General features: G+C 36.8%; 3 protein-coding genes across 3 annotated transcripts; all 3 read left to right on the top strand.

Moving 5' to 3' along the window:
- The first annotated feature begins 203 nt into the window (after positions 1 to 203).
- Positions 204 to 1,824, top strand: LOC107613914 (arogenate dehydratase 3). The gene has a single exon (XM_016316108.3). The coding sequence runs from the start codon at positions 456 to 458 to the stop codon at positions 1,746 to 1,748; it is 1,293 nt and encodes a 430-aa protein (XP_016171594.1). The 5' UTR covers positions 204 to 455; the 3' UTR covers positions 1,749 to 1,824.
- Positions 1,825 to 11,368: 9,544 nt separating this feature from the next.
- On the top strand, positions 11,369 to 11,859 carry LOC148547064 (uncharacterized). Its single transcript, XM_088495275.1, has 2 exons — positions 11,369 to 11,529; positions 11,631 to 11,859. Exons 1-2 carry the CDS (start codon positions 11,369 to 11,371, stop codon positions 11,857 to 11,859), a joined length of 390 nt encoding a protein of 129 aa, XP_088351401.1.
- Positions 11,860 to 11,895: 36 nt separating this feature from the next.
- Positions 11,896 to 12,839, top strand: LOC148547063 (uncharacterized). Its single transcript, XM_088495274.1, has 2 exons — positions 11,896 to 12,294; positions 12,498 to 12,839. Exons 1-2 carry the CDS (start codon positions 11,896 to 11,898, stop codon positions 12,837 to 12,839), a joined length of 741 nt encoding a protein of 246 aa, XP_088351400.1.
- Positions 12,840 to 13,227: the final 388 nt, after the last annotated feature.

Below are 13,227 nucleotides of genomic sequence, written 5' to 3'. Positions count from 1 at the left end.
AATTTATAAATCTATCAAAAAATCAAAACATTGTATATAAGGAAAAAGTTAGATTGTGTCTGATTCATTAACTCATAATCTCATATTAATATTATATAAAACCATAAACGTTATAAAATGGATAAAATTTAAATAAACGTATCTACTATCTAGCAAGTAGAAAGAGAGAAAGAAATAAAATAATAAAATATTACAATGTGGGAGGGGAGGTATAGACAATAGGAGGGTAGGTGTGAGATTGACCAAACGACCTGAAAAATACCATCTCCCCCCTAACACTTGCTACGCAGTTTCTCCAACAACTCCATCTACCACTATTTAAGCCCCTTACCCACCCCACCATTCTTTTCTCAGCTTGACGTTTCCTCCTCCAAAGAGAACACCAAGCTAGAAAACACAAACCCCTTGATTGACCTTCAATTTCTATTTCATTTCAATTTCAATTTTATTTCGACATGACCACCCTAACGCAGCCACCTTCCAATGCTCTCAGTCTCAGTTACCTCCTAAAACAGCATTCCAAACGGCCCGGCCCGAACCGATTAACTGTTAAATGCGTTTACGCCTTCGAACCCACCAGCTTCGGAATCGGCTCCAACCGAGTGGACTGGCAGAGCTCCTGCGCCATTTTATCCAGCAAAGTCTTTTCGGAGGAAAAATCTTCTGCTTCCTCTAATTCCACCGGAAACAACAACTCTGCCGCTGATAACATCGCCGCTGTTAACGGCCACAAAACCGCTGTTACGGACCTTAATCTCGTCCCAATTAACGGCAGTGCAGACAGCGCCAAGCCGCTCCCTCCCAAGCCGCTAACGATTTCTGACCTCTCGCCGGCTCCAATGCACGGTTCGCAGCTTCGCGTTGCGTACCAAGGCGTTCCCGGCGCATACTCCGAGGCCGCCGCCGGAAAAGCTTACCCTAACTGTGAGGCCATACCGTGCGACCAGTTTGAGGTGGCGTTCCAGGCAGTGGAGCTCTGGATTGCCGACCGCGCCGTACTCCCGGTTGAAAACTCCCTTGGCGGATCGATCCACCGGAACTACGATCTCCTCCTCCGCCACCGCCTCCACATCGTTGGCGAGGTACAGCTCCCTGTCCACCACTGCCTCCTCGCTCTCCCCGGCGTACGAAAGGAGTACCTCAGCCGCGTAATCTCGCACCCTCAAGCTCTAGCTCAGTGTGAGCACACTCTCACAAAGCTCGGCCTCAACGTGGCTCGCGAGGCCGTCGACGACACCGCCGGCGCCGCAGAGTTCGTGGCAGTCAACTGCCTCCGCGACACGGCTGCAATCGCGAGCGCTCGCGCGGCAGAGCTGTATGGACTCCAGGTTTTAGCGGATGGGATCCAAGACGACCCGAGCAACGTAACCCGATTCGTGATGCTGGCACGAGAACCGATAATTCCCCGTACAGATAGGCCGTTCAAAACGAGCATTGTTTTTGCGCACGATAAGGGCACTTCGGTACTTTTCAAGGTGCTATCGGCGTTCGCCTTCAGGAACATAAGCTTGACGAAGATTGAGTCGCGGCCGCACAGGAACCGTCCGATCAGACTCGTGGATGATGCGAACGTTGGAACGGCCAAACACTTTGAGTATCTATTCTACGTTGATTTTGAGGCGTCCATGGCAGACGTTAGGGCGCAGAACGCCTTGGCAGAGGTGCAGGAATTCACCTCTTTCTTGAGGGTCTTGGGTAGTTATCCCATGGACATGACCCCTTGGACACCCTCTTCCAGAGGAAATTAGCATTTTCTTTTAAATTAATTAATTAATTTGTAATTTTGAGTTTTCTGAACATAAGTACAAAATAATTATTTCATTATTTCGATTCTCTTTTACAGGGGATTGTATTTATGTTCCTAAACTTATTTTTTTTTAAAATTAAGTTTGAAAAGTTTTAAAATATACGGAATTTTGGTGTGAAGAATGACTATGATTCTTTTACGAATAATTTGTAATTATTGTACGTATATATAAAGTAAAATAATTTTATATCTATATCTTATTATATAATATTATATTAATAAAAATAATTTATTTTATATTAAATACATAAATAATTATATAAAAAAATAAATATAATTATACAATTGTATCATTTTACATTTTATAGTGTATTTAAATCTTACTCTATAATGAAATGCCATTGTATTTAAGAAAAGAGGAGAAAAGTGTAGATAATAATGGAGTATTTTTGGGATAACTTCTTGGAACTTGGAACTTTGTGTAGACGCTCATGTACTCTTTTGTGCCCCTGCATCACTGTGTGTGTTTCTTAAATCTTAAGCTTGTCATTTCTTATCTCTTTTTGCCATTTATCTGAACTCTGAACTTGCTAATGATACCTATTTTATTGTAGCTAATTTACTAATAAATAAATAATATTTATTAAATTGTAAATATTTTATTTTTTATATTATAAAAATAAGTTAGACAATTTAAACACTGCAATAAAAAAAACTATAAAATTAATTTCTATATGTATTTCAATCCTAATAAGCGTGAAGGTGAAATACTAGCATATTCAATAAGAAAAAGCTAGTTTATATTCAATTTTGGGGATGAAAACGTAATTATCTTACAAAATATCTTGTAACACTGTAAATACTTTTCCTTGAAGCAAATTGATACTGAAACGTACCCATCAAATATCTTTTAAATATTTATCTTACAAGGGAACTAATATTAATTAATTCTTTATTCTTTTATACTAGTCCCCATCATTTTCCATAATTTAATGGAATTAGTATAGTATTTTGGCGAACACTACCAACCACTACCCTAAATATTTGTTAATTATAAGCTCACAACTAGCCCGTTGTCAGATTAGTATATTAGCTAGTGGAACCAACAAAAAAGCATTAGATTTTGTTATTGTCCGAACTGCCCCTTGATTTCGGTACATCATTTTGTAATTTACCAGTTATGCAGCAAACTAGGTAGGCATTGGGCCACAAGCACCACAACTTGCACACACGAAAATAAAGCCTAAGAATGCAAGGAACCAACCTCTGCCTCAATGCTCACCAACCCGAACTTGTGGAGTGCCTCAATTCACATTTCAAGATTGGTTGCTGCAGCTGAGATATAGTTGAGATGATATATTAATATATTTTTTAATATATTATATTTGAGTTTGAATTTTAATAATATTAACTAATGAATAAAATCTTTTAAAATTGTCGAATATGTGAGTAAATAATATATTTATATTTATGATGTAATATCTAAAATTAAAATTTGTTAAAGCAAAAGACAAAGTCAAAACTTAGAATGCACCCTCACCAAATCTTGTCCCGGTTGGTCATATTGTCTTTTTATTCCATTTTGGACCAACCAATTAAATGTTTTATAATCTACACTTTTTGAAAACTATTTTTTAATCCAACATGCCTTAATTGAACTCATCAACCCGGAAATCAAAATAAAGAGAGAGTATAACAACGCTTTTTTTAAATTAATTAAGTTTATTTATGTTTAGTGGGTCTGGAATGTAGTCCATTATTCACATTGTTTACAATTTTCGTTATTTATCTAGCAGAAATTGTGAATAACGTGAACAATAGGCTGCACTTTCGTCTTTTAAAATTATCTTTTTAAAAATTCTACTTTCGTCTTTTACACTTTAATCATTCACCAACCTTTTTACTGCCACATACCCCCTTCCAAATCCTCATTGCATCGTCGGTTCCTCCCTCACTAGCCAGCCTCAGCGCCACGGAGCTTCTTTTCCATCAAGCCGTCGGTTTAGAATGAAAATAACCATCCACGTACCTAGTAAAATGAACATCCAACAAATTTTATTGTATCTACTTAAATCTAATCCAAATTAAATTAAATGAACATCCACTTTAGAATGAAAATAATATTCACATTTCTAGTAAAATGAACATACAGCAAAGTTTATTGTATCTACTAAATCCAATCCAAACTAAATAAATTTCCATTTTAGAATAAAAATAGCTATCTCCATGCTTAGTAAAATGAACAACAATTCACCTAATTAACCTAAAGAATAAAAGTCATATCCAGAAAAAGGGGAAAAAGAAGAAAGAGAAAGATGAGGAGGATGAGCACCATGGCAGCAGAGGGAGGACGGTGGTGGAGGGAGGACGATGACGAGACAGCAGCAGCGCCACCCAAGGATCGCGAGGCAGCAGCAACGACGCCCGTGGAATGCGAGACAGCTGCAGTGGCGCATGGGGAACGCGCGCGATGGCATCACTCGTGTGGCAGCAGCCGGCAACAGCAACCTGGATGATAGGTTGATTGGATTGATGGCTCCATCGATGGTTCACTCTCCAGTGGCTTTTACTAGAAATTACAGCGCTTTATAACGACAAACCGACATGATGCAGCAGCAACGCCGCCAGAAAAGAGTGATGCGAAAATAGCGGCAACTGCACAAGGAAGCAACAGCGGCGCAATACAGCTTTAGCAATCGGCGAGGGCGCACTGCGAGATTGCGGGAAGGCGCATTGGGGTGAGCGGCGGAGGGGGAGGAGTGTCGGATTGAACGGTTGTGTGAGTGGCGGAGGAGGAGGGGGGTTGAAATTGAATAGACGTGGTGTCACAGTGTGTTCGGAGGAAATTGCATTTCCTAATTCTAATTATTTAAATTCAAATTCTGATTTTATAATTAATTTAAAATTAATTAATTTTTTAGATTGTTGTTTACGTTGTTTAATATTTATATTGTCTTCCTATACTTTCTCAATCAAATATATTTATTAATTATGCTCTAACATCAATAGAATAGGAACATACTAGTGCATGTACCTATGTCTCGCAGGGACATACAAAAACAAAATATTTGAAATAAACCCGATGCATTTTGAGACTAAAGGGATATCAGTGATAAAAGTGAAGGAAAATAATTAAGTATAGAGTGGTATATATATAGTTTACTCATTTTTAAGGTTTTCTACTGTTAAATTCAAGAGCAACATAAGTACAAAATCCATGTTCAATGATTTCAAGAGTCACACATGTAATACTAAAACTAATGTAATCGACATAATGATTAGAATTGTGATACAGCCCGTTTGAAGAAAAACAAGTTCATTTGAAAATATATATTAAAAAGGAACAGATAAATAGAGTAACTACATATAGATATTGCTGCATGTTTAAGTTCCGCTAAAAATTTGAAAACAATAAATTACGACTGTAACTGAAATTATATTAACAAAACTCCATCAAAATACCATTGTTGAATACTGTGATTGTGAGAGAGTCCAAAAATTGAATTGGCTTAATCAGTTGTGTATATATGTATACAAGGTGATGGTCTAACTAACTCTGCATCTAGTCTAACTAATTAATATAACTAATTTAGGTCCTAACTAACTTGTTAAGTTATAACAGATTGTACAAGTATATGCTATGACTAATACCCCCCTCAAGTTGGAGCATACATGTTGTATATTCCGAACTTGGCCATAAGAAATTTGAACTGAGGCGCTGGGAGAGCCTTGGTGAGTAAATTTGCGAGTTGAAGCTTGCTCGGTACGTGGATGAGTTTGACGATCCCTGCTGCCACTTTTTCTCTAACGAAGTGGCAATCGATTTCAATGTTCTTGGACCTTTCATGTAGATTCGAATTGGTGGCCATTTGAATGGCTGAGATGTTGTCACAAAAATCATTGCTGAATTCACCTCGACATGCATGAACTTGAGAAGGGTAATGATGGAAAGAACTTCACAGGCAGCGTTGACTAGAGCTCTGTACTCTGCCTCTGTTGAGCTCCTCGAAACTACATCTTGCTTCTTGATCTTCCATGACACTAATGAATCTCCTAAGAACGTGCAATAGTCGGTCGTGGACCTCCGTGTGTCGAGGTAGCTGCCCCAGTTAGCGTCTATGTACATGGAGAGGTGAAATTTAGATTTTGATGAGAAGAGTAATCCCTGGCCAGGTGCTGCCTTCAAATACCTGAGGACATGGTGCACAGCTTTGAGATGAGAAGTTTAAGGATTTGCCATGTATTGAGCCAATTTTACCATGGCAAAAGTGATGTCTGGCCGAGATATAGTGAGATATATGAGGCGGCCAATTAATCTGCGATAACTCGAAGCATCAGGGATAGGATCATCTTCGTCAGCCCTAAGTTTCAGATTAATATCCATGGGTGTATTGGCAGGTTTGCACCCTAAGAAACTAGTCTCCTCTAATAATGGGAGTGTATATTTTCGCTGAATCAGAGTAATCCCATCTTTTGATTTGGCAAGCTCAGGACCAAGGAAGAACTTAAGGTCACCCAAGATTTTAAACTTGAAGATGGATTGAAACTTGTATTTAACATTGTCCACCATTTCATATTTGGGATCAGCGATGATGATGTCGTCCACGTACACGATGAGATAGGTAGTTGCCTCACCCTCTCCTAGAGCGAAAAGAGAGTAATCCTTTCTGCATTGTGTAAAGCTATGGGTGGTCAGTGTGTTGCAAAATTTAGTGAACCACTGCCTTGATGCTTGTCGCAACCCATACATGGAATGTGTGAGTTTACAAACTAACCCCTGTTTCCGCTGAGGATGACCCAAAGACAATTCCATGTAGACTTCCTCATTAAGTTCACCATTGAGGAATGCATTATTATATCTAGCTGTAGGAGGCTCCAATTCTTGACTGCAACAATGGTAACTAAGGTTCTCACAGTGGTGATCTTTGCTACGGGACAGAATGTGTCCCTAAAATCAATACCAGCTTGTTGAGTATATCCTTTTGTAATCAAGTGTGCCTTATATCTCTCTAATGAGCCATCAGCCTTTAGTGTAGCTTTGTACACCCAACGACAACCAATGGCTCGTTTGTCTGGTGGTAAAGGTATGAGGACCCAAGTGTTGTTGGCCTCAAGCGCATCAAGTTCCTCTTGCATAGCCTGTCTCCATTCTTCGAACTGAACTGACTGGTGGTAAAATTGAGGCTCAGGTATGGTGTCTAATTGTGCGACGAAGTTAAGGTATGTGAGATTAAGGAAATGGTTACTAATATGATTGGCTAAGTGATAGGGAGTAGAGGTGTGGCAGACGTAGTCATTGGGGTAAGGAGGAGATTGAATGTGTCTAGTTGATTTTCTTAGTTGTTTGGGTGGGGAAGTGATGGTGTTTGGTGTTGCTTCTTGATGTTGAAGTTTTGAGTGTATGACGGTTGGAGTCGGCTGTGAGAATGGAGAAGAGATGTGATCAAGAATTGGTTTAGGAAGTACAAAGTCATTGAACAAGTCCTCATTAGACTGCAGATGAGGTGAGGTATTAAAAGGCATAATATGTTCATGGAAAATGATGTCTCTTAAGATAAAAAATTGTTTGGCTCTAAGGTTGTAGAGTTTGTAACCTTTGTAACCAATTGGATATCTAATGAAGACCGAAGAATCAGCTCTAGGACAAAATTTGATTTTGGAGTTAGAGGTGTTTGCTGTATATACAAGGCAACTGAAATTTCTTAAGGCATCATAGTTGGGTGTCTTTCCAAATAGCAGTTCAAAGGGAGACTTAAATTGTAATAATTTGCTTGGGTTCGATTGATTAGGAAAGCTGCAGTGATGATGCACTCCCCCCAAAAGGAAATAGGGACTTTTGACTGAAAGAATAAGAATATGGCCACATTCAACAGATGCTAGTGCTTTCTCTTTATAGCAGCATTTTGTTGGGGTCGATAGGGGCATGGGAATTGATGCAGAACACATCTCTTCTGCAGAAACTCCTTAAGTGCAAGTTCCTTAGCATTGTCAGACCCGAGACATTTTATCGTAATTCCAAACTGAGTGTCAGTCATTGCAAGGAAATCCTTCAAGCAACCTGTGGCTTCAGATTTATTATTCAGCATATAAATCCAAAAAATCTGGTTACATCATCAACAATGGTTAGAAAGAAACGTTTTACATTATAAGTGGGAGTATGATAAGGTCCCACACATCATAATGACTAAGGTCAAAAGCGTTAGAAGATATGTGATTATGTGACTCAAAGGGAAGCTTCTTGAATTTAGCTAAATGGAAAATTTCACAAGTATGTCAACTTAATTTATTCGATAAATGCAAAATACTATCTAAGTATTCTAGAATGTTAGAAGGTACATGACCAAGACGTGTGTTCCATAAATCTAGACTACACAAATTTATTGAGATAGAATCAGTAGGAGAAATATGACTAGAAAGAAAAGAATTTGAGGAATTCTGTGATCCATGCAGTGCCGAATTGGTTGGGATTTCTGTTCTTAGGATGTAAAGTCCTTGTTGCAAGTCACCCTTCTCAATCGTCTTCAAACACTTGTTGTCCTGAATAGTGAAGTAATTAAAACCAAAAGTGACAGCGATTGTGGAGTTAACAAGAAAGACTGAAATTGAAAGTAAATTGTCACGAAACTCAGGGACATAAAGCACATTTTGGAGAGATATATGCTTATTGAGAGTAATTGAACCTATGAAATTGGCAGAGAAAATGTCATCATTAGGCAAGGAGACAGAAAAATTCTTCAAAGTATGTATTGAGGTGAATAGAGATAAATCATAAGCAATGTGAATGGTTGCACCACTATCCAAAATTCAAGAATTATGAGATAAATTTGACCTTAACATCGATGCATTGAGAACGATACCTGCTGGAGTTGAAACTTCCGTTGATTCATTTGATGAAATATATCTTGGATCTTGTGATTATTCAGCAAAGTTAGGAGCTGTTGAACTTATGTTGGAGCCAAATTTGGGCTAATTTGTGCATCTGAAGTGGACTGAGATGTGGAGACATGATGAACTGAAGGCTTCATGTTCCTTCCTTTGCCAAAATTTGGAGGATAACTGTGACTTTTGTAACATTTATCGATAGTGTGCCCAAGAATTCCACAGTGCGAGCAGAGGGGTCTATCGCCATGCCTTTGCTGCGACCTTGAGATTGTGTTGGTTGCTGATTTCTCGCCAGAAAGTCTACTTGATTCTGGGAAGCAGAATTGAGTGAAGCTCCTATTGCCCTATGTTTTTCTTCTTGTGTTACAAGAGAAAGGACTTTGTTAATTATAGGAAGAGGTTCCAAGAGCAAGATTTTCCCGTGAATCTATGAAAAGGATTCATCCAATCCCATGAGGAAACAGTGGATATACTCAGCTTGAAGAAACTCTTGCATGGCACGCACATCACTGCAATTGCGTTGCACTGGACGATATGAGTTCAATTCTTCCCAAAGAACCTTGTGAAGTATCGTGACACAGACATGGCAACTTGTCGAAGATTCATCAAATCGCGCTTTAATTCGAACACGCAATGGCTATTTTCATGTTGAAAATGCTCCTTCAAATCGTTCCACAACTCTGCTGCAGAATCTGTGTACGAGAGAGGTAGCAATTTCTTTTATAACAGAATTAAAAATCCATGTGCTTATTACGTCATTCACGCACTACCAGTTCTCAAATTTCTCTGTTTCAGTAATTGGATCTGATTTAGGTATCGATCCAGTGATGAAACCAAGCTTACGTTTGGCATTGAGGGCTTTCTGCATCGTGCGACTCCAAGAATGATAGTTGTCCTCAGCGAGTTGTTGAGTGACCAAGATTAGACCGGGTTATAAGCAGGGGCGGAGATACATACAATTAAACGGGGGCAATGCCCTCCCCCCCCCCCCATTTTAATTTTTATTTGAAAAAAAATAAAATGGTCTAGCCCCCCCCCCCCTTTTATTTTCCAGCCCCCTCCCTTTTTGTTCCATAACTTTTCCAGCCCCCCTTTTAATTCATACAAAAAACCTAGCCCAATAGCCCATTCCCACCCCCTTTTTTTATTTCCCAATTCCCAGCGCCCCCCTCCCTTCCTACCTTCACTTTCTAGAATTCTAGGTAACAACTTTTCCTATTCTTCTTCTTCTTTATCTCTTTAATTTTCTTAACTTTTACCTCTTTGACTCTTTTTTTTTTTTATTTGCAGACTAAAAAGAAGATAGTAGTTCAACAAGTGGTTCTTCACTCCTCTTTCTAAAAAAAGTTCTATTTTTATTCTTTTTTATTTCAAGAAAATTATTGAAGACATAGTCATACAAAAATAGAACAAATGAATTGTATTTAATCTAGTATTGTACTTTTTTTTATTTTTTTATTATTTTTCTGTTAGTTTTGTCTAATTTTTTTTATATTTTTTATATATTTAGTTATTTACTTAATCTATTATTATTTGTTAATTAAGTTTATGTTATTATATATTAGTTTGTATATTTAGTTTTTTTATTAGTTAACTATTTAATTACAATTTTATATTATTTATACTACAATGTTAGTATTATTGTTCTGAATTTTAATATCTTATTTTGAATTGAAATATAATTTTTATATTTTATAAAGATTTAGATTGTAATTTACATTTTTTGCTAAATATATTTTTAATTATAGAAACTTATTTGGCCATTTGAATTATGACTAAGTTCAAAACCATTGATACATTTTTTAAAAGAAAAGATCAAGAGAATGAAGATGCTTCTACTATTACTACTCCAATACTTGAGGGGTCATCAAATTTTATTACTTCAAGTTCTCCATTGAATAGCTCAAAGCGTCCACAACTTCTTCCAAATCAACGGGATATTTTTCGTTTGGAAAAAGATCCTGGAATGCGGCCAATGATTTGGAAGTTTCCTCCAAATAAAAGAGATGAAATCCGTCGGGCTTATACTAAAGTTGGGCCAAATCAACCAATTCTTGATAATTATCCATTTTCTGGTGATAAAAGTCATCGTCGCTTTCAAGTTTCATGGTTTAAATTGTTTCCATCTTGGTTATAATATTCTATAGAAGATGATGCTATATATTATTTTTCATGCTTTCTTTTTGCTAAGGAACCTTCAATCAATACGGGTTCAAATGCTTTTATTGAGAAAGGGTTCAGGAATTGGAAGAAAGTAAATAGTGGAAAAGAATGTGCTCTTTTGAATCACATTGGCAAAGGTCCCAACTCATTCCATCATAAGGCGCTGAAATCATGTGATGATTTGATGAAACAATCACAACATATCGACAGACTTCTCATAAGCAAACATCAGAAGAAATTGAAAAGAGTCGAATTTGACTAGGAGCATCTATAGATTGCATTAGATGGTTGACATTTCAAGGTTGCGCATACAGAGGATATGATGAAAGCCAAAGTTCAAACAACAGAGGTAACTTTTTGGAAATATTGAAATTTTTGGGATCTTACAATGAAAGAGTGAAAAAGAATGTTTTAAAAAATGCTCCAAAAAATGCTAAGTATACTTCAAATAATGTCCAAAAAGAAATTCTATATATTTTTGCTACTAAGGTGAGAAATTCAATTAGAGAAGAGATTGGAGATGCCACATTTTGTATTATTGTTGATGAAGCTAGAGATGAATCTAAAAAGGAGCAAATGGCCATTGTTTTGAGATTTGTTACTCTAGATGATTTTGTTAAAGAGAAATTCTTTGATCTTGTGCATGTCACTGATACATGTGCAACAACTTTAAAGAAAGAATTGGTTTCTGTCCTTTCTCATTATAATCTCCAAGTTGAAAATATTAGGGGTCAAAGGTATGATGGTGCTAGCAACATGCGGGGTGAGTGAAATGGTTTGCAAGCTTTGTTTCTTAAAGATTCTCCACAAGATACTATGTACATTGTTTTGCTCATAGGTTACAATTAGCCTTGGTGGCAGCTTCAAGAGAGGTACTTCAAATTCATGAATTTTTTACTCAATTAAACTCTATCGTCACTATTGTTAGTGCTTCTTCAAAAAGACATGATCAATTACAAGAAGCTCAAGCAATTGAAAATGCAAACTTGGTTGCTCAAAATGAATTAGAAACAGGCAAAGGTGCGAATCAAATAAGCACTTTACAAAGAGCTGGGGATACTCGATAGAGCTCTCACTTTAATTCTATTTGCAGTTTGGTAAAAATGTTTACTGCTACCAACATTGTTCTCAATAATATCATTGAAGACGGGACAACTTATACACAAAGAGGTGAGGCTTATGGTGTTAGTAAAATATTATTGTCATTTGAATTTGTTTTCACTTTGCACTTGATAAAAGAGATTATGGGAATCACTAATGTTCTTTGTCAAGCACTACAACGACAATCTCAAGATATTCTTAATGCAATGCATATTATTTCTACATCAAAGTTACTTCTTCAACAATTAAGAGATGGTGAATTTTGCAATTTTCTTGCAAATGTTAAAGATTTTTGTGAAAAGTATGAAATTGAAGTCCCTAATATGAGTGCACAATATGTTTTTGGAAGAGGTCAATCTCATCGACCAAGTGTGATAGTTGAGCATCATTATCAAATAGATGTATTCTTGGCAACAATTGACTCTCAAATACAAGAGTTGAATAGTAGATTTAATGAGCAAACAATAGAGCTTTTGACTTTGAGTTGTGTTTTGGATCCTAAGGACAATTTCAAATCATTTAATATTGAAGAAATTAGCAAGTTAGCAGAGAAGTTTTATCCCTTGACTTTCCTTCTAATGAGCTAAATATTTTGAAATCTCAGTTGCAACATTATCAACATGATATACCAAATCATTTGAAAGGAATTGGTACACTTTCTGAATTGTGCAACAAGTTGCAAGAAACGGGAAAATCAAGAATTTATCACATGGTTGATAGATTAATACGTCTTGTTTTGACTCTACCAGTGTCTACAGCAACAACAGAAAGAGTTTTTTCAGCAATGAAAATTGTTAAGACAAGACTTCGAAGTAAGATGGCTGATGAATTTCTTGCAGACAATTTGGTCATCTATATAGAAAAGGAATTAGCAGCTATTTTCGACACAAATTCAGTTATAGATGATTTTGAAAATAGAAAAAAATGTCGAATAGCCTTTTCATGATACAAAACTGTAAGTGGTAACTTTTAGTTTTATATATTATTGTCTTACTTTGATTGAGATTATATATTTAATTTTTTTTTTAATTTTATCAATAGAAATAGTAATATAAAATATTTTTAGTAAATTATTAAATACCGCTCCCTAAATAGTTAGTCTAGCTCTGTCCCTAGTTATAAGGATCCACAACCATTGATGAAGCTGAAGAAACCGCAAATGAAGATGAAGCTGGCTGTGCCATGGTTGGTGGAATTAGGAGAAGAAAAAAATGACGCTTCTTTTCAAGTCTCGTTGATCGAAATTGCTGTTTCTATCAAGAACACAGGTGAAGCACGCGCATTCTCATCAAACTCAGTTGTGTGAGTCAAGGAAAGAGGAAGAGGGAAGAGGG

The sequence above is a fragment of the Arachis ipaensis genome, chromosome B8, assembly GCF_059453495.1.
Source record: "Arachis ipaensis isolate K30076 ecotype BB chromosome B8, ASM5945349v1, whole genome shotgun sequence".
In the NCBI taxonomy this organism is placed as follows: domain Eukaryota; kingdom Viridiplantae; phylum Streptophyta; class Magnoliopsida; order Fabales; family Fabaceae; genus Arachis; species Arachis ipaensis.
This window is presented reverse-complemented; position numbering and strand designations above follow the sequence as displayed.

Excerpts from the sequence above, each read along its gene's own strand:
- LOC107613914 (XM_016316108.3), top strand. The coding sequence starts at position 456 with ATGACCACCCTAACGCAGCCACCTTCCAATGCTCTCAGTCTCAGTTAC.
- LOC148547064 (XM_088495275.1), top strand. The coding sequence starts at position 11,369 with ATGGCCATTGTTTTGAGATTTGTTACTCTAGATGATTTTGTTAAAGAG. Across the intron at positions 11,530-11,630 it reads GAAAATATTAGGGGTCAAAG|GTTACAATTAGCCTTGGTGG; the intron begins GTATGATGGTGC and ends TTTTGCTCATAG.
- LOC148547063 (XM_088495274.1), top strand. The coding sequence starts at position 11,896 with ATGTTTACTGCTACCAACATTGTTCTCAATAATATCATTGAAGACGGG. Across the intron at positions 12,295-12,497 it reads AGCATCATTATCAAATAGAT|TTGCAACATTATCAACATGA; the intron begins GTATTCTTGGCA and ends TTGAAATCTCAG.